The 21,788-nt window shown below is 38.3% G+C and overlaps 2 protein-coding genes across 3 annotated transcripts in view; one reads left to right on the forward strand and one right to left on the reverse strand.

The window, feature by feature from the left end:
• The window catches only part of LOC120368618 (centromere protein P), a 331,679-nt gene that overhangs the window by 165,004 nt on the left and 144,887 nt on the right, over positions 1-21,788 (reverse strand). The window lies entirely within an intron of this gene.
• Positions 1-21,788, forward strand: part of ASPN (asporin) — a 32,607-nt gene that overhangs the window by 5,752 nt on the left and 5,067 nt on the right. Inside the window, exons 2-7 of the mRNA XM_039480854.1 lie at positions 175-432; positions 6,556-6,668; positions 12,841-13,054; positions 15,117-15,227; positions 16,835-16,928; positions 19,287-19,425. Of these exons, the coding sequence (XP_039336788.1) occupies positions 195-432; positions 6,556-6,668; positions 12,841-13,054; positions 15,117-15,227; positions 16,835-16,928; positions 19,287-19,425 (909 nt within the window). The 5' untranslated portion in view covers positions 175-194. The remainder of the gene's footprint in view (positions 1-174; positions 433-6,555; positions 6,669-12,840; positions 13,055-15,116; positions 15,228-16,834; positions 16,929-19,286; positions 19,426-21,788) is intronic.

A 21,788-nucleotide genomic window follows, 5' to 3' on the forward strand; every position in this document is an offset into this window, starting at 1 on the left:
ACTGTTGCATAAGCATCAACTATTCTGCAACTTCATTCTTATTTTTTGTAAGAATCATTTTTGGCTATGGCCAAAGAGTGTTACAAGAGATGAATTAAACTAGAAGTATAAAGAAGTTATTTGCAGTTCTACATTCTCTAACTTTGGCTATATTTTGTTCTTTTCCCCCCCCAGATTATTCTCCGTGAGAAGACATGAAAGAATATGTGTTGCTTCTCTTCTTGGGTTTGTGCTCTGCTAAACATTTCATTGGCCTTTCACACTTTACATTAAAGCATATGATGCTGCAAGATATGGAAGATGAAAATGATGATGATAACTCTTTATTTCCAACTAGAAGACCAATTCCGCCAGAAGTTCCTTTTGATATGTTTCCAGTATGTCCCTTTGGATGTCAGTGTTATATGAGAGTTGTCCACTGCTCTGACCTTGGTAAGAATAAATCTGCATGTCTGTTTATCATTGGAATTATTCTTTGGAAATTTTTTAAAGAACGTGAATTCTGCACTTCCATGAATTATGAACTTATGAAACAAAACATGTTTGAGGGACAAAGTAGTATTCATTTTCAAAGAGACTAATTTTTTTCTACTACATTGTTTCAGTCAGATATCCAAAGGATATCATCTATGAAATTCTCTCCCTGAGGCCTTGTCTACACACACAACTTATACTGATTTGTTCAAACCAGTTTAGAAACTGATGTAATTCAAATCAGTGCAACCTCCTTGTGTGAGGGTTGACTTGTATCAATGTAATTGAAGTTGGTAAGCAATTTAGACTACATAAAACTCATTTCCTTAGTTATAAAATGCTATTTTATTTAGACAAAGATTTGCTTTCCTATCTTTAAACAAGATTATTTCAATCCAACAATGAGAGAATAATGCCCACAAACATAAAACAATCTTATGTTCCTAAAATTTTCAGAGAGACACATTCTGCCTTCACATATTTCCTTTATTTCAATTGAAAATGTGCCAAAGTATATGAGGACAGAATATGACCTGTATCAAATGTGCGATGTCTTGTATTTGTATTAGACAAGTCCCTACTCCTCTCTCCCATAAAAGTTTATATCTAAAAAGTATTTGATTTGCAGAGCTGTAGATCACATGACGACAGAAAAGGATGACAAGAGACAAAGAAGCCACAAATCAGCCACAAGGAAATTATAATGCAAGAACATAGAAAGAATATCATTTTTTTGTTTAGGTTAAGACTGAATAGCATAACCATAATGATGACATTTTGACCAAAGGAAAATATGTTAATAACACTGTAAGATTCATAGATATATAATATAGTACATAAGGATCACAGTCTCTAAAATTAATGACTACAGTCTCTATCTGTGTAAGCGTTTGTTGTTAGGATTTACATAATTCGAGGATGCCAATGGGTTGTTTTAACCTGAGTTTATAACAAAATTGGGTATTCTTAAAGAAAAACCTTTTTCTTTTAAATCCCCACTCCACTGACTCCTTTTCCTCTTCCTTGTTACCCTCACCCCTCTATCATTCCCACCAGCTCTGCCTACTCTTCCGCTTTCCATCCTGATCTGCCCACTCCTCCTGCCAACACAAATCCTCCCGCATCTGGATCCCTCTCCTTATCTCTGGTGACATTTGCCTCACCCATGGACCTCCCTCCATTCTCACCATCTCCACCGCCTACACCCATGTCTACCATCACATCTGCTCTTCTCATGCCACAATTCTCAACCTCATGCCCATCCCCTTTCTTTCTCCCTTTTTCTTGCTTTCTCTGGAATGTCCATTCAGTCTCTAAAAAGATTACTGCCATCCACAACCTCTTCATATCTCGCTCCTTCCAGTTCTTGTCTCTCACAGAATCCAAATCCCTTCATATGACAATGCCTCTGCAGCTTGCCTCTATTATAAAGGCCTGTCCTCTCAAACTCCCTGTGCTGGATCAGACTGGGTGTGCTTCCTCCTCCCTTTTCCCACTCCTTCTCTTCATGAACAGCACTGTATCTGGCTCTCCTCTCTCCCTTCTCGTTGCTGTTATCTGCCTTGCACCCAACTCCTCCCCATCAGCCTTCCTCCTCTCTGATCTGTGCACTTTCTCTTTCTCTCTTCACAATTCCCCTCGGCCTTGGTGAAAGCAAGATTTTTTTTAAATTCCAGAATAAAAAACTTGTGTAAATCTCCTGATCGCATTCTTTTTCTCTAACACCTAATATGTTGTCTAGAGAATATGCTCTTACATTTTAAAAAAATAGTTTTATACATGAATTTCATCAAAAATTCTTTTAAGAATGATATTACTTCCACGAGCTATGAAACCTTTTTTCTTCTGGAATTGTTTAAAATTAAGGCAACTCATCTTTTTTTCTGCTTCCATTACAGTCCAATGGCAAAATTCCCATTCTTTTAGGTCCCAGTTCAGAAAGGTAACTATGTACATGAACAATCTTAAGAGCATGAATAATCCTTTGACTTCCATGGGAGTACTCATATGCTTACAGTTGAACAGACATTTAGATACCTTGCTGAAATGAGACCTACAATAGAAGCAGACACATGCTTAGTTTTTATTAAAACCATTAATGTTCTATCCTAGAACTGAATTCACACAAATATATAAATCAGAGCCAAAGAAATATTAATGAGGTTGTCACAGGGTGCTCTACTCACTGCTGGACGGCCCTGGGGATTAGCTCTGCTAGGCTGACATCTCTTCCAGTGATCACTCTCCATCACTCTGTCTCTTTCCTTCCCTGTGATCCCTCTCTCGTTCCAGGGACTGCAACCTCCTCTTTATGACTCGGCCCTCCAGCCAGGTCATTATATGGTTTCCCCTTCTGGGAGTATATCAAAATCCCTTCTCACTAGCAGTCTCAGGCAGTCTTCCCTTTCACTGTCCTATAGTGCCACTCCCTCAGGGTCTGGTATGGAAACCCAGGCCCACCTTCTAATCCAGGTTCCCAGCCCACGGACCCTACAACATGCAGCCAAGATCTGTTCAGTCCCTAATCTTGGTGTTTACTCCCTGGGCTGCTTCCTGCTTTGCATTCCTTCTAGATCCTGCTCACTTCAGGGTATGCCCTTCCCTCAGGGTGAGGGCCAGGCCTCCAAGGTCCTACTCTTTTCCTGGGTTCCCTACTTCCCTCTCTACTGAACAGAAGGTGACAACTGCCTGCCTCTCAGCAGCCTTTGCTACTGCCAGCTGCCTGGGTTTATACTAGCCCAGCCCACCCATGCTCAGGTGAGCTTCCTCTAATCAAAGCTTTCCACTCAGCCTATATCTCACTCATTTGCTGCTTAATGGCTGATTGGGCCTGCTTGGCCTAATCCAGATCTCGCAGAAGCAGTGTGCGCATGCACACACACACATCTTTCTGTACTGAAGTTTTTGTTGTTTTAAGATCTTAGCCTACATAATATCCATCTCCAAGGATAAGAGACACAAGCCTGTTCCCTTTGAAGGTCTATTCTTCTAAGAAGTATAACCCTACTTAACAATCATAAATGTGCTTGTCATTTCTCTTTAAGTTTATATTTATTTAACTGAAGAGTTCATTTAACAGGAAACATTCTAAAAATTTACAGTAAAATAAGACTAACACAATACTGATTTTCTAATCAACCCACTATTCATATATTTAGTGACCCAAGAGTAATACAAAATAAAAAATACCAAAAAACTAATAAAGATCCTTATGCTCAAAATAAAAACAGCACAGCAATTTCTTCCTAGGGGTCATAAAAAGTTATCAAAGCCATAGGATTTCTGCACAGGATATGGAGCAGAACATGCCACTTAAATAACAAATAGAATCTACCACTCTTTTAACTACAAGAGTAAAGAATAAACTAAATTAAATGTTCAACAACCATAAAAAACAGTATTGTTAGATCTAAGAGCTACATTCCAGTACATAAGAATGGCCATACTGGGTCAGACCAATGGTCCATCTAGCCCAGTATCCTGTCTTCTGACAGTGGACAATGCCAGGTGCTTCAGAGGGAATGAACAAAACAGAGTGATCTATCCCATGTTGTCCCTTTTCAGCTTCTGGCAAACAGAGGCTAGGGACACTCAAAGCATGGCTTTGCATTCCTGTCCATCCTGTCTAATAGCCACTGATGGACCTATCCTCCATGAACTTATCTAGTTCTTTTTTGATCCCTGTTATAGTCTTGGCCTTCATAACATCCTCTGGCAAAGAGTTCCACAGGGTGACTGTGCGTTGTGTGAAGAAATACTTCCTTTTGTACAGTAGCCCTGTATCAGCATATTTTCTACCAATAAGTGAAGCTCCTAATCTTCAAACCTGATCATTTGCAACACAAGCCCTCACAATGTGTGACATCTATGCTTTAGTTCATGTCAACTCATTATTGAAAGATTTTTTTAAAAAAGGGTATAACCTATTATTATGGATGTTTTCCTCATTATCTGAACAAAATAAACAACTTTTGCAATCTGTAACAGGGTAATTGTGGTTGGGGGCCCTGTTACAGGTTGCAAAGCTGTTTTATTAAATTCAAACATTTAGAAAAGATCCATAAAACAGATTTTATATTTAAAATAATTATACATTTGTCAATTATGGCACGTCATTAAACACAGGCCATTTGGAACCAGGTAGTAGGGTGAGCTCTTGTGGAATGCCACAACCTTTATTTCTGCCCTTTCTATATTAATTACACCTTCCTCCCCCAGAACAAGTACTGCTGTCTGGACTCTACCTTAGGACTGCTGTACCCTCTTCTTCCCCACTGCCTTCCTGAGGCCATGGTCTGAACTCTCTCCTATCTGGAATCTCCTGTCAGTTCCTGCTTAGTTTCCCATCCTTCCCTGATAGGCCTTTCTCCAACCCTGGATGGGAGGAAGTGGGGGAGAGACGAACAGAGGGTCCAGAGCTGCAAGCAGCAGCCTTTGTCTCATGTAATATATGTGCAATGGGATGGAGGCCGAACCATGTCTGACAGTGAGCTTTCTACAGAGGATAAGATTATATTTCCTATTGCATGCTCTTGTTCTAAACTTACATTTTATGTTTAATAAAGAAGTTTACATAGCTTAAGTTAATTTAAATTATTTTGGGATTCAAACTCAAGTTTAAAAAGGCACAGTTAGAAATCCTCAGAATTTGCCTATTCATGCCAGCTAGCAACCAAAGCTGAAGACAATAAGATCATTAACTGGAGCAGCAAAAAACAAAACTAAACCCTGAACTCCGGTATTTCCAAATACAAAAAGTGGGACTGATCCGATTTTTAAATGTGTTCTTTTTTAAAATTATAAATCTAAACATCCAAGGTGAAATTCATTGCAATGCAGAAGGCCCATGAAAAATCCCTCCATACCCCACTTTACTTCTCCTCAACGTAACTTCCACTCTGTATTTAAAGTCATATCTACTTACTTTATTGACAAATACACCTCTACCCCGATATAACGTGACCCGATATAACACGAATTCAGATATAACACGGTAAAACAGTGCTCCGGGGGGTTGGAGCTGCACAATCCGGTGGATCAAAGCAAGTTCAATATAACGTGGTTTCATGTATAACACAGTAAGATTTTTTTGGCTCCCGAGGACAGCGTTATATCGGGGTAGAAGTATAGTAGTTTTTACTCTTAATTCTGAAGAACACAAAGTAATATAGAAGAACACACCAGATTCAATTCTGCCTTATAAATCAATAGTTAGCAAAGAGAAATAAAGACCACATTTGAATTTCAGATCAAAGGTAGAGATTACATACTAATAGTTTTTAAAAATCATATTTTGACTTGTAAGCTGATCCTACATAATATGGATCCACTGAATTACTGAATACCACGAAGCCACTTTATTGTAACTTTTCTAACCATAACTATTTAGTTTAATAAGCAAACAGGATGTGTACATTTTATTTTGAGTAACCCTACCAAACTATTTTTTACTGAAAGTGCAAGTCAAGATAAATCTTGTTATTTTAAAATGTCCTGTATAGAAGAGTACCAGCATGGGAGTCAAGAGAGCTGGGCTCAGTTCTAACTCAGTGTGACCTCTCTGTTTCACAGTTTACCCATTTGTGAAATGGAGAAAAAATGTGTATCTGTTTTTCTAAAACACTTTGAGATCTATGAATTAGAAATGTGTTTACGTATTATTGTTTACTTTTTGTATTTTATGAAGCTTGGATATTGAAAATAGACTAGTCAGTTTAACTTTTTATTTTATACAGTCAGTTCCTACTCATTTTCACTTTCTGGTGCCTACACTTTAAAATGATGCTACAAACTTTTGGGGGAAACGACAGATGAATTTTATTCTTTTAAAAAGAAACTGTTTCAATGGAATACTGAAAACAATGGAATTGTGGGCTGATGTTGAGCTTTGTATAAATATGAAACTTTTTTTAAAAGCTAAAATTATAAGATGCTGACCTAACAACATATGTATTCAATGCAGAGCTAAAAACCACACATTTACATTCTCAGTGTGTTGTCCTGCTTAGCAGTTAATGGTTTACTGTATATCAACATAGTAGGTATTTATCTAATTTTTTGTTTATCATTAACACTAAATAGGTTTGACTTCAATACCAAGCAATATTCCACCTGATACTCGCATGATAGACCTTCAAAACAACAAAATTAAAGAGGTCAAGGAAAATGATCTCAAAGGACTCACATCACTTTATGTAAGTTTGTTATTTTCTGATTCAGTGTTATTTAGGCAACTCAGAGATTGTATTTATTTATATAAATTATGTCCTTCCTTCTACAACAATTGAGATTAATTAGAATAAAATATTTTGATGTCTTCAACTCTGGGTGCATACACATTACAGACTGCAATCTTGTCAGTTTACATGGAGCTCACAACATCCAGACACGTGCCGTGGGCAGGGAAAATACATTCAAGCTTTTAAGTACCCAGAGAGAAATTTCTCTCAGCTTTAACTGACTGTAAGACAAATTTCCCACTCTCCCCATCTAAGTACTGTAACCAACAGCCATAAACTTAATCCCACATGTGAAGGAGATGTCAGGGAGGAATTTTCAAAAGCACTCACCTAACTCTGCTTCCATTGAAGTGAATGGTAAAACTCCTATTAACTTCAAATGAAACAATGTAAGGCCAACACTGAGCTCCTTTGAACATCCTGTCTGCCTTATTAATTCTTTAAGATATAGACAAGCATACTAAATTAAAATAATATGAAAATGATTAAAAATTATGATGAGAAAATGACACTTTAAAACTAGAATATATCAATTTGACAGGATTGTACCTGATACTCCCTTCCAGAAGTGCAAGCAAAATAGGATGGGCTGGGGTGACTGGGAGGTCTAGATCAGGAAAATCTGTTATAAACAACTAAGGTAAACAAAAATAAAAATCACATGCCTTTTGCAAAATCCCTCCTATCTCACAAATATTTGAGATTTTTTCCCCATATCTTCTATCTCCTCACAGATCATGCAGCATATCTTGGTTTCTTTAATAGTCTCTTAATTCAGTTTTTAGACATAACAGACAGCCACCATACACAAAGAGAAAAGAAAAGAACAAATCCACACCTCAAGTCAAAGTAAAAAAGTCAAGTCAAGTCAAAGTCAACTGACCAACATAGAGTACCTTAAAAAGAGATCCTCAATGTCACGGTAATAAATAAAGGATAGAGAGGTTTGACTAATGGAAAAAATCCTTTCCGACAGCACTTGGTCTCTCAACAACAAATGAAAGTTTAGCAAATCTAATGTACTCCACAGTCTATCAGTAGAGCTTTTACTTATTGTGGATTCATTGGTAGTAGAGAAAATAGGTATTATACAATCTTAGTGGTTGCCACACTAAGTGTCTACTTGTCAAATGCCTTGCATCCAGATACAAAAATGTAATCAGTATGAACTTTACAGTAAGTTAACGAAGAACACACTATTTTTTTATTTAAGTGAACGCTAACTGATACTAACCTCCAGTGTCAGAACACAGAGATAAATCAGAAGCCATTACTAAGGCTGTGAGTCTGTCACAGAGGTCACAGAAGTCATGGATTCCATGACTTTCCGGGACCTCCACAGCTGCAGCTGCCGGTGTGGCTGACCTCAGGGCCGCCCGAGCAGCTGCTGGGGCAGATCCCAGGGTGAGACGTCCAGGCGGCTGCTAGGGAGGCCCCGGGGCTGGCTGCTGGAGCGGACCCTGAGGCTAGCAGTTGCTGAGGCAGCCCCGAGGGAAGCTGCACTGGATTCAGCCCCAGGAACTGCTACGTTTTTGTCAGGGATATTTACAGTAAAAGTCATGGACAGGTCACGGGCTGTGAATATTTGTTTATTGCCGTGACCTGTCCATGACTTTTACTAAAAATCCCCATGACTAAATCTTAGCCTTACTAATCACTTCTAGTTGTGACCTAATTGAAAGCTCATAATCTCTTGATAATAAAGAAGATTTGGTTTTTCAGGTCAGTTCATCTGAGACCATTTAGCAAGACCTACAGAGTTCTGATTGAGAACAAAGTTTGTTTTCTTTATGCCGCTTGTCAGAGCACTAGTTTCTTTAGCAAAGCCACAGATGACAGCAAATGATACTTTAAAAGCAGAATTTCCTTCCAAATCCCTCAATCTATTTCCTTATTTTGATGGGGAAAAGATCAAGTCTGATTTTCTCATAATTACTATGAAGTGACAATGTGACATTCTGTACCTGGGGGGAGCGCCCTGTAACCCCTATATTCCTCATTTATATATAGTTGTGATCTTGCATATAAAGCAGGCCATGTGAGGTATCATGAGAAAGGTTATGATCTGCTGAAAGTCATTTTTCTATTCATATATGTGTATCATCAATACATATGAAATTATAAGAATTGTGTTATATGATATCACTAAAACATGCTGTAAGTTGGGGAATCAGACAGATATTAGCCCCCCAGAGAAGGCAGCAAGGAAAGTAACCAACACCTGGGCAGGATGTCAAACAACCCATCAACAACCATTGTCCAGCAAGGGAGCTTTAATGCAATGACACACCTGCATGTGTTCAACTGTTTATCTTTACCAGGGAGTTTGCCTGAAGCGTTTGGTAATCTGCTCAGGTTTGCAGAGGCTAGTGTATATCCACTTTCCATTGATGAAGTGGTGAACCAATTAATAAATGTGCACTGCTCATCTTGAGCAGTGCAAGACGGTATATTCCTGAGGTACAGTGCTGGGAGCTCGGGGGATTTGGCTCTGGTGCCTTTCTCTGTGCGATTCATGGGTGGCTCTGGGAGCATTCATGCAATCTAGCTGGGTGTGGGTCTCCACATGTGGTTTCACAGAGCGGTGAACAGCACCTGGAGGGGTTTAATGCTGGGTCACTAGCAAGGCATTGTGAGAGAGAGCCCAGGCTAGAGAGAGTTAAGGGGGCACAGCAGCCCCACAGTCCCAGACTGCACCCCGGGGATCCCGTCACAAACAGTAATAACATTTCATCAGTACTCTCTGAAGCAATGTAAAGTAGAAACATGAACAGTCAAGACACTGAAATATAGAAGTATAATCTGACATGCAAAATAATCTCAGGTAACACAATGTATTGATCATACTCTGTCACATGGCAGGCCCTCAACTAGTGAGGCAATGATTTCTAAAAGAGCACAGAGAAAGCAAGATTAAGAGACCTGTCCAAAGTAGGGATATTTTGTTTAAATGAACAGAAAAATAATTTTAAGTACATCAGTGTTCAAAGATAATGGAAAGTAAGACAAATGAAATGTTTTTGTTGTTATATACAATTTACTCATTCCTTTTAATTCTGGCTGGGCAGATTTTCATTAATAAGCCATTTTGAATACATCAACCTCCTCTCCGGGAGCAGTACTGAGACAAAGACAATTAAAAGTCTTGAAAAGGACTGAGATCATGACAGTGGGGAGAAAATATTTTATTCCTCCTCTTTAGCATAATTCCTAATTTTCCCATATTGTACCTCATACAATTTATTTACTTGCTCTTTTTTCAGTTCTTGCAAGGTGCTGAGCACATTCAACATCCTTTGACTAAAACATGAGTAGATGACTCTCAGTACGTCACATGATTTAACCTTCAAATCTCTATAACATACTGCCTGTTTCCCTCTTTGTTTGTCTTTCCACGATACGCCCACCCTCCTTTCTCCACATTCACCAAGGGCACTTTTTGTCTCCCACAATAATCATGGGGAATTGAAAGCTGGTGTTGAAAGATAGCAATTTAAGTTGGGATTTTTGTTTTACAAAAAAACAAAAAATTAACATAAAAGAACAAAACAAATCTAGATGGAGACAGTCTGCCAGTCCAAGATGTGGGCACAGCACTTTTTGATGCCAATTGGAAAACAAATCTAATTCTTTCCTCATTATTTGGCCTTCCCAACTATATTTAGCTGTACTGGCTTATGGTCTTCAAAAATGTGACTACAGCATCACTGGTATGTTATGTTTGAAACAATGAATATAGAAAAAAGCAGAAATCATACAATTTATCCCCATGAGTAGACATGTCATTTTTTTGCTTACTACACTGAGCAGTAAACAATCAGCAAAAGGAGCAAAATATTTATTGCACAGCTTACTTTAACAATCATGAGAATATGAGATTAGCGTCTCTCTCGCAATCACTCACCTTTGGTGCATCCCAACAGCACTTTTCTCTTACTTCTTGTGGAAGCTTGAAGTTCTAGGTACATTTTTTTGAGTAATTCAATTTTTATGGATTTATGATTAAGTAAAACATACAACATGAAAGATGTTTTTAAACAAAAGCTATTTGAAATATGCATTTATGCATTCAATTATTAGTAAATAAGTTCTCATTTCCAAGTATGTTAAATTAGTAATCAGGAACTCTTTAATGACCTGAAAATCAAAAAAGAATCCTACAAAAAGTGGATGCATGGACAAATTGCTAAGGATGAGTACAAAAGAATAGTGCAAGCATGTAGGGACAAAATCAGAAAGGCTAAGACACAAAATGAATTACACCAAGCAAGGGACATAAAAGGCAATAAGAAGACATTATTTAAATACATTAGGAGCAAGGAAAATGTAGGTCATCCTCTGCCTCAGCAGGGAAGGAGAGCTAATAACATCAAAAAGGCTGAGGTGTTTAATACCTACTTTGCTTCAGTCTTCACTAAAAAGGTTAATAGTGACCAAATACTTAACATAATTTATAATAATATCCAGGAGAAAGGAACACAAGACAAAATAGGGAAGGAACAAGTTAAAGAATATTTAGATAAGTTAGATGTATTCGAGTAATCAGGGCTTGATGAAATTCACCCTAGGGTACTTAAGGAACTAGCTGAAGCAATTTTGGAACAGTTAGCAATTATCTTCAAGAACACATGGAGACAGGTGATGTCTCAAAGAACTGTCTTTAAAAAGGGAAACAAAGAGGATTGGCAGAATTATAGACCACTTAACCTAATTTCGATACCTGGAAGGATATTGGAACAAATCATTAAACAATCAATTTGTAAGCACCTAATAGATAATAGGGTTATAAGGAATAGCCAGTGTGGATCTCTCAAGAACAAATTATACCAAACCAACATAGTTTACTTTTTTGACAGGGTTACTGGCCTAGTAGATGTGGGAAGCTGTAGCTGTGATATATTTTGATTTTAGTAAGGCTTTGGACACACGTGACATTCTCATAAACAAGCTGAAATGTGGTCTATAATTACTATAAAGGGGTGCACAACTGATTAAAAGACCATATTCAAAGAGTAGTTCTCATTGGTTCACTGTCAAACTGGGTGGACACATCTAGTCCACCTAGGATCTTTCCTGTGTCTTGTTCTAGTCAATATTTTCACTAATGACTTGGATAATGGATTGGAGAGTATGCTATAAAAATCTGTGGATGACATCAAGCTGAGAGGGGTTGCAAGCACTTTGGAAGACAGAATCAGAATTCAAAACAACCTTGACAAATTAGATGATGGTCTGAAATCAACAAAATGAAATTCAATAAAGGCAAGTGCAAAGTATTACATGTAGGAAGGAAAAATCAAATGCACAACTACAAAATGGGGAATAACTGTCTAGGAAAGGATAGGAGGATTATAGTAGGATCAGAAGTTGAATGTGAGTCAACAGCGTGATGCAGTTGCAAAAAAGGCTAATATTCTGGGGTACACCAATAGGAGGGTTGCATCTAAATCATGGGAGTTAATTGTCCCGCTCTACTCAGCACTGGTGAGGCCTCAGTTGGAGTATTGTGTCCAGTTCTGGGCACCGCACTTTCAGAAAGAAATGGACAAACTGGAGAGAGTCCAGAGAAGAGCAACAAAATGATTAAAGGTTTAGAAAACCTGACTATGAGGAAAGGTTAAAAAAAAAGATATGTTTAGCCTGGGGAAAAAAGAATAGGGCAGGAGCTGATAATCTTCAAATACATTAAGGTCTGCTTAATAGCAGCTATAAAGAAACTGGTAAAAGGATGATGATCAATTGGTCTCCTTGTTACCGCAAATATAGGACAAGAAATAATGGGCTTAATCTTCAGCAAGGGAGATTTATGTTAGATCTTAAAAAAAAAACTTTCTAATGGCAAGGGTAGATAAGCTTGGGATAGGCTTTCAAGGGAGGTTGTGTAATCCCAGTCATTGGAAGTTTTTAAGAACAGGTAGGACAAACACCTGATAGCGGTGGTCTAGGTATACTTGGTCCTGCATCAGTGCACGAGGCTGGACACCTCTCAAGGTGTCTTCCAGCCCTACATTTCTACTACTCCATAAAATAATATGTAATTACCAAAAATATTTACCAATGTCCTCACAAATGCATGATTAGATATTGGATTTTAATACTGTTTTCTTACTTTTCACATTTTTCTTAGGCACTGGCTTTGAACAACAACAAAATATCTAAGATCCACCCAAAAGCCTTTCAATCAACAAAGAAGTTGCGACGGCTGTACTTGTCCCATAACCAGCTAACAGAGATCCCAGCAAATCTGCCAAAATATTTAGCAGAGCTACGGATTCATGATAATAAGGTTAAGAAAGTACAAAAGGAAGCATTTCAAGGAATGAAGGCTTTACATGTTTTGGGTATGTCCATCTTATTGGAACAGTATTAAAATGACTGCATGTCACCAGTTGACAAGAGTATTTCAGGACTGCATTAAGCAATATGGTGAACGTGCTAATAAATACAGTACAGACATCATAGCTATTTTACACACACAACTCCAAGAGCATGAGATTTCTATACAGAATGTCTGCATAATTGGGTCATAAATCACTATGGAAATATTATAGAAGTTTTATTAGCTTTTTTTAATAAAATGTTATTTTGCCTATTTCGCCAATTTTATAAACAGAAGTTGGTGAAAATGCTAAACTGCTACATGTTCTTGAAAAATAGCTTAATTCAGAAAGAAATTAATCTACATCCAAATATTAATGGTCTTGTGAGGCAGCTGGCCAAAACCTTGGGTTCAGCTAGAACCGCAAATGAGTAGGCTCCCTCACAGCTCAGCTTCTTTACATATTCTTTCTATGAAGGTTGATCACTGAATTTGAGATGTCACATTTCATGGACAACTGACTATGATGCCATGGATTTCACCACAGGAGAAAACAGAAAAGCTAACTCAGGGTCGGGGGGGGAAAAGGCTCAGATTCAAAAATGCAAAATCTGCAGTAGCAGCAAAGAATATACAGTTACTGGCAACTTTTGTTTCCTACATGTAGTTTCTGTTCAAATTTTCCTTATATAGAAGTTCCTCTTTAAAGCAAGATATCTATATTAGGGGAAATTTGACACACCATCATCAATTAAAGCATCTTTTATTTGCTTTACATAACTGAAATTCAGAGCTACCTAACTGTACCTGCTAAGTGGATCAGGTTTTGGTAACTTTGCAGGTCAAAACATGCAATCCTTACTCAGGCAAAACTGTGACATATAGCTCCCCAAAGAGGCCAACAGGCAGCATCCAGCTGCTCCTGCATAGCCAACAGGACTGTCATAACAGATAGTTAAGGGTTAACAAGCTCAGTAACCTGATGAACACCTGACCAGAGGACCAATCAAGGGACAAGATAATTTCAAATCTCTGGGGAGGGAAGGCTTTGTCTGTGTCCTTTGTTTGGATTGCCGTTCTCTTTTTGGATCTAAGAGGCCAGACATATCTTCAAGTTCTCCAAGTTTTCCTGAAGTATTTTCTTCTATTCAGTCTAGTGAGTATTAGAAAGGTGGACTAGTCTTCTAATTTAATTTCTGCATTTGCAATTGTGTGTTTGCTGAAGAAATATCTTTATTTCTGTTTGCTGTTATTTTGATTATTCTGAGAAAGGAGGTGGGGGAGAGCCTCTCCAGGTTTATAAGTTAGACACTGTATTTTTCCATCCTGGTATTACAGAGATAGTGTACTTCCTTTCTTTCTTTTTAATAAAATCTTTTCTTTTTAGAACTTGATTGATTTCTTCCCTTGTTTGGATTTTCAAGGGAAGGGGAGGGGGAAAAGTGAATCCCTCTTTGTTTGATTCAAGGAGTTTGAATCAAGGTATCTCTCCCAAGGACAAGGGGAGGGGGAAGAAGGTGGGGGAATGGATTATTTCCCTTTGTGTTGAGATTCAAGGTGTTTGGATCTGTGTTCCCCAGGGGAAGTTTTTGGGGGAACAGGGAGTGTGTCAGACACTTAAAACTTGACTGGTGGCAGCAAGAACCAGATGTAGATCTAAAATTTTAGTTTAGAGGAGTCCATGCAGGTCCCCATCTTATGAGTGCTAAAGTTCAAAGTGGGGAATAAACCTATGACAAGGACCACTTCAAAATTCCAATTATAATCCATGGTCATAGTGAGGTTATTCCATGGAACTCCAGACTGTTTTGCAATGTAGAATTCGGGAGCGGGGATTTGCCATTTAAAAAGAAGTGTGCACAAACTGCATAATCCCAGGACAATCTCCTCTGAATTATAGCACAGAAATTTTAAAACTCAGTGATGTAAAGCATGCTTTTTTTAAAATCAAATTACCAAAACAGTCATAATGATTACAAGTGAGGTGAAAGCAGAGTAGCTTTTAGTAAGCCTTGTATAATTAGACATACTAGAATTAACATGCAATGTGTATTAGTTTAATTATAAAATACTTGCTTTGGCAGAAATGAGCGCAAATCCTCTGGACAATGATGGAATAGAACCAGGTTCTTTTGAAGGCGTGACAGTCTACCACATCAGAATTGCAGAAGCTAAACTGACCTCAGTTCCCAAAGGTATGGGTTCTTTTTTCTAGTAAGGATATGTATGAATAATCTATAGGACTTTCAGATGTGTGCTATGTACAATAAGAATCTTCCCCCCACACCAATGGTCTCTTGAATAACCTGATTTCATACCTATTATTTGTCTTTAAATTTCTGAAGTACAACATTACAATATTCAAAATAATTATTTCCATCCAATGGGTTCTAAATTCGTTCCTCTCTCCACTCCATCACAAGCAGCTGCCCATCCTTCCCATCTGCCTTTTTCATCCTTGGCATGCTGTTCCTGAGCACTGGTAGACACTCTCTCTTGTTCTCAGTGATTGAGGAGATTCACTTCTCCCACTGTCCCACTCTGTCCAGATGGTGTGTGCCACCTTCATTAAGGTCTAGAAGCAGCAGAAACAGTAACAACAAACCAACAGCAAGGAGGGGCAATTCAGCCTAGCCCAGAGAACAAATTAGGCCAGGCATCCCAACAAATTACAACTCCCTCCTTTAACTTTCCTCTGGCAGCCTCTCCCAAACGCTTAAGAACCATGCAGGTCTAAAAATACCTGGGAATTAGCCAGTGTCATAACTGAAAACTGCCACAGATACTTAGTCAATCTGAAATAACAGTTATTTTCTTTTTTTATTCCTCTTCCAAGTAACCTACATAATGATCAACTTTCCAAGTAATACTTCCTTTCCATTCAAATTTTAACTTTTTTTTTTTTTTTTTGGTTAACAGAGATGCTTCTCAAGAAGTTGAAGCATTAAGAATCCAAGCTTTTGATTCCACATGGAGGACAATTACTGGATATGATTCCTCCTTGATCATGCCTCTTTGTGAGCACTTAACTTTTTAGATAGGCAAAACACAGAAACTTCTCCAAAACCACTTGTCCTTGCTATATTGAGTTATGCCTAGGTTTATGATTATGAGTCATAAGTGAACTTGCACTCTTGTGCCTAATAAAACATTTAATCCATGCTAGGCATGATTCTCCTCTGGTCTGGGAATCTGTAGATTATTCCCAAACCTGAACAGCAGCACAATCCAGTACCATCTATAGGCCTGATTCTTTCACCCTTATTTACAAGTAGATACATGGATTTCAATGAGATTATTCACGGAGTAAAGTATTACTCAACATCAGTGAAGGTGGCAGAGGTTGACCATATAAACAAAAATCCAACAAGAATAATTAAAAAGAAAGACAGCAGAAATCTAAAGATATTGGACACTATAATTAAAATACTTATAAAAATATCTAATCAATGTGCCAGAATATTTAACTAATCTAGGGTAAGATAAATATATTAATTTCTTTTAAAAACAGACAATGAATAATTAGTCAAAGTCCATTTATTGTTGATTTCATTATAAAATTTCAAAGAGAAAGCAAATATTCAGGTCAACAATTGTTCTGAACAACAAACCCTATCAATTTAAACTACAAATGAAGTCTAGAAAAATCAAAAACAGAACATACATTTATATTTTTTGATCCAGATAGCAAACCCAGCACCTTTCCAACCTTCCCCAAAATAAAAAGGGAGGAAGTCGTCAAGAATTTAATAAATATAAATATTTTAACCAATTAAATTGCATTGATTTTTCTTCCCTTTAGGGCTACCATCCTCTTTACTAGAGCTTCATCTAGATGACAACAAAATTACTGCAGTTGAACTTGAGGATTTTATTCGGTACAAAGATCTTCAAAGGTAAAATGCAATATGTAGAATGATTCCTCCAAGAAGCACTGCTTGGTGGAACGTCAAAATTTCGAGGACTTTCTCCATCACTTTAGGTAACCATTTTGGGGATAGGGTACGGTATAGTGAAATAGATTAAAACATTCATTTTGTAATTGCATTAGAACAATGATGTCCAAACTGTGGCCTCTTTAATGTGACTGGAAAACATGATAGAAGAAAATTTACATTTGCCATCTTTTGGAATGCTGTATGATACACCAGTCTTTGTCTTAACAGAGTGCCTAAGAGCATGCAAGGAGACACCAGGTTCAAGCAAGTACTCTAAGTGCTTCAGGTGCTCAGACTCTCGAGCCTCTAAATAGCTGGCTGGTTCAGTCTACTCCACCAACTAACTTCAAACCGCCTCCTCCCAGATCTCCACACTCCCTGCCTCCATGATCACTGCTCCCAACTTTCTCCTAACTGACATGATTATCTCCTCTGCTGGAAACCTATTGCCCTCCTGAGCAGTGTAGAGAAAAAGCAGCAGCAGACTCATCATATTGCTTTTTGCTGGCACATTTCTGCTCAGCAGATTCATCATAAATGTTTCCTGGTACTCTTTTCCCCTCTCAGGACGGGAGGGTGAGTGAAGAATAAAGCAGCCTCTGAGCTTCTGCTCCTTTAAGAGGTGGGGAGCAAGGTACTGAGAAAGTGGAGAGCTGGCTGGAGTCATGCAGTTCTTCACAAGGGAGGAAAAGGGGAAAAAGCAGTATCTAATACAGGAGGAACTAGGGCACCCAGCAGACAGTGCATGGGAAAACAGCAGGAGAGTATAAGTAGGAGAGTTCCTCTCCAAGGCCCAGCTGGTACTCTGAAAAAGTGGCTGAGTAACTTTGAATCTAGAATTTGCTCTTAGAAACTTAAGCTGGGAGCTGCTTGCAAGACTTCCAATTCAGTCTAAGAAACTAGAATAGAGGGGAGTGAAGAGAGCTTTACATTGTCCTTCCCTTCCTCAATTTTGTCCCCTTAACATTTTGAAACAATATTTTTAGCCCTGCAGCTTGTCACTGCCTGAGACTAAGTTAAAGTGTGACACAATTTATGTGAAGAGGAAATCTGAAAGTAGAAAATAAAAGTAAGGTACAGTAACTACTCCTGAGAATTTTGGGGATATGAAGAGTTACACTAAGCTGAAAATGATTAAATTTAGTTCTCTAAAAATTAATTTTTTCCTGATACTGTGTCTATATTATAACAATACAAAAATATTTTTCATTGTGCATAAACATATTGATTGGGTATACTATTTGTTTAAATGTGACAGGTTTCAGAGTGGTAGCCGTATTAGTCTGTATCAGCAAAAAGAATGAGGAGTGCTTGTGGCATCTTGGAGACTAATAAATTTATTTGGGCATAAGCTTTCATGGGCTAAAACCCACTTCATCAAATGCATGCAGTGGAAAATACAGTAGGAAGATATATAAACACAGAAAACATGAAAAAATGGGTGTTGCCATACCAACTCTAACAAGACTAATCAATTAAGGTGGGCTATTATGAGCAGGAGAAAAAAAACTTTTGTAGTGATAATCAGGATGGCCCCATTTCCAACAGTTGACAAGAAGGTGTGAGTAACAGCAGGGGAAAAATTAGCATAGGGAAATAGTTTTTACTTTGTTATGACCCATCCACTCCCAGTCTTTATTCAAGCCTAATTTAATGGTGTCCAGTTTGCAAATTAATTCCAATTCTGCAGTTTCTTGTTGGAGTGTTTTTTTTGTTGGAGAATTGTAACTTTTAGGTCTATAATCGAGTGACCCAGGAGGTTGAAGTGTTCTCCGACTGGTTTTTGAATGTTATAATTCTTGACGTCTGATTTGCGTCCATTTATTCTTTTGCGTAGAGACTGTCCGGTTTGGCCAATGTACATGACAAAGGGGCATTGCTGGCACATGATGGCATATATCACATTGGTAGATGTGCAGATGAATGAGCCTCTAATGGTGTGGCTGATGTGATTAGGTCCTATGATGGTGTCCATGTAAAGAGTATGGTTTATTTATACAAATATTGCTGATTTTTTGTTTTGTTTTAATGTTTGCTCCTGATGGAATAACTATTGCATACCAACTGAATAAATAATGTACAATTGACCAAATATTGTCCTTTAAGTGGAGCTAAATTGAGCAAATGTTCTGTTCCAGATTAGTTCCATAGACCAATGCTGATTTACTTTATAGCAAAATTAACATTTTTTTCTTTTCTGATTTTTAGTTTTCTCCTGTATTCTCCTGTGTGCAAAACTTGATTGAAAAGGATGCTCAGCAATGCTGTTATAAATCACCATGCATCAGCAGTTAAGCTTTCTTGTCTTATTTCTAGGTTGGGACTGGGAAACAATAAAATCAAAGATGTGGAAAATGGAAGTTTTTCCAGTATACCAAATGTACGAGAAATACATCTAGAAAACAACAAACTGAAAAAGGTTCCTCCTGGACTACCTGATCTGAAATATCTGCAGGTAATATACCACTACAAATGGTTTTATTTTTTGTTTTGTTATGCTGCTTAGGGAACAAATTACTTTAACAGTTACGTATCTTGGATACTGTCCTTACAACAGATACTCCTGGGGGAATTCTGTGCATCAGTGGACATGCAGAATTCATTTGTCTCAAATCATTTTGTATTTTCCTGCATAAAAAATATTTTGCCTAAGAAATGCTGCAGTTTCGCCTTTTGCCCGCCAGAGGCTGCCTTGGCGCCAGAACAGCCAGCTGCGTTCATACCAGCTGTTCTAGTGCCACAGCGGCCTCCGGTGGTCAAAAGGCGGAACTGCAGCACTTCTTAGACAAAATGTTTTTTATGCAGGAAAAATACAAAATTCTATGCCCAGTGCTGCAGAATTTCCCTAGCATCCTGCCCGCGGAGCCAGGTTAGGACAGAGTGGGGCACACAGGGCTGCTGCGGGGGGGGGGGTGTCACAGACTGGGGCTCAGAATGGCTAGTGTGGGGGACAGATCGAAGCATGTGCTCAGGAGCTAATGGGGTGACAGCTTTGAGCCTGGGGACGGGGGCTGCAGAGACCAATGGAGATGAGCGGTAAGGGGACAGGGGCAGATGTGCCTGACTGAATGGGAGAGGCTTGGGGTCAGCCAGGGTCTGCATCAGGGAGGCTTCCCAACACCTTCCCACCCCCCTCTAAAAAAACCCCAAAATCTCCCACCCACACCCTCCAGGTTCACTCCCAGGCTTTCTCTCCCGCTCAGTTCTTCCGTTACCCCTGACTGCCCCAAGCCTTTGCACTGTTTCTGACAAGTGCAGGAAATACAGTTCTGTATTATAATTTAAATGAATTACACAAAGTTCTGTATTACTATGCCTCGTAAGGAATCTATTAGTCAAAAAAAAAAATTACAGAATCTTTTTTTTTTTTGGTCTGTATTGTTACAGACATACTTGCTAACAGATATTTTGCAATAAATTACCAAAATAATTATAACTGACATGATTATATATTATTTTGACAAATAAAATATGCAAAAATTTGCAGAATTTTCAAATATTGTGTGCAGAATTTTTTGGGGGGCCTATTCTTTGGCCCAGAATTCCTCCATGAGTAAACAGACAAATGGGAAATAATGTATGTGTTTGAAGGGATAACCAAGTGCAAGTAGCAGAATCACTCAACATAAGCAATTCTTTGCAAAGAAACAACAGCCCAAAAGGTATTTTGTGTGGTAAAGTAATATCTAAGAAAACAATTGACCACTGGCCCACCAAAACAGGGCAAATAGGTAATAAGTAAATTTGTAACAGAGGCTTGTACACAGACAGGCCGGGACTGAAATATTTTCATCTCATGTTGAAAAACATTTATTTCCAAACCTACAAATTTATGAGATTACCTATTAAAATCAAGTTGAAACTGAAGAGTAGAGGGGGAAATCAAGGTGAAATGAATGATGCAGGTTTAAGGTTTGGCATTTAGGAACACACCAAGGTTAGAACAGGTCAGAATCCAAAATGCTTCCATATGCAATACAATATTGCATAAGTGGGAGGAGAAAAGCAAGCTGGCAATCAGAATGATGTAACTTTAAGGTCTAATATTTCACAATCTGCCATGTCCATTACTTTATTCTACTGCAAAGCCAATAATCTAAGTTTACAAATAGTTTAGAGTATTTGTTTCTAGCCCTGACAGCTAGCAAGACATAGTAAGGCTGTAAAATTATCACTAGCATTACTTTTTATTTATTTTTTTAAAGTATAGTAAGTCAGATACCTCAGACTGTTGATTTTTTTATTTCCCTTGTTAAGGCTGTGTGTTTACCAGAAACATGAACAAAAATAAAATCAAGAATGAGCCAAATCTGCTCATAAGGCAGAACAGTTAGAGCAGGGATTGGCAACCTTTGGCCCGCAGCCTGCCAGGGTAAGCCCCCTGGAGGGCCGGGCCGGTATGTTTATCTGACGTGTCCACAGGTTCGGCCAATTGAGGCTCCCACTGGCCACGGTTCACTGCTCCAGGCCAACGGGGGCTGTGGGAAGCGGCGGCCAGCACATTTAGTACAAATATTTGCACTGTAAAAGATAAACAAAAGAAATAGTATTTTTCAATTCACCTCATACAACAGGGGCTGGCAACCTTTCAGAAGCGGTTTGCCAAGACTTCATTTATTCACTCTAATTTAAGGTTTCACGTGCCAGTAATACATTTTAACGTTTTTAGAAGGTCTCTTTCTATAAGTCTATAATAAACTATTGTTGTATGTAAAGTAAATAAGGCTTTTAAAATGTTTAAGAAACTTCATTTAAAATGCAGAGCCCCACGGACCGGGTGGCAATGACCTGGGCAGTGTGAGTGCCACTGAAAATCAG

Source organism: Mauremys reevesii, linkage group 7, assembly GCF_016161935.1.
Source record: "Mauremys reevesii isolate NIE-2019 linkage group 7, ASM1616193v1, whole genome shotgun sequence".
In the NCBI taxonomy this organism is placed as follows: Eukaryota; Metazoa; Chordata; order Testudines; family Geoemydidae; genus Mauremys; species Mauremys reevesii.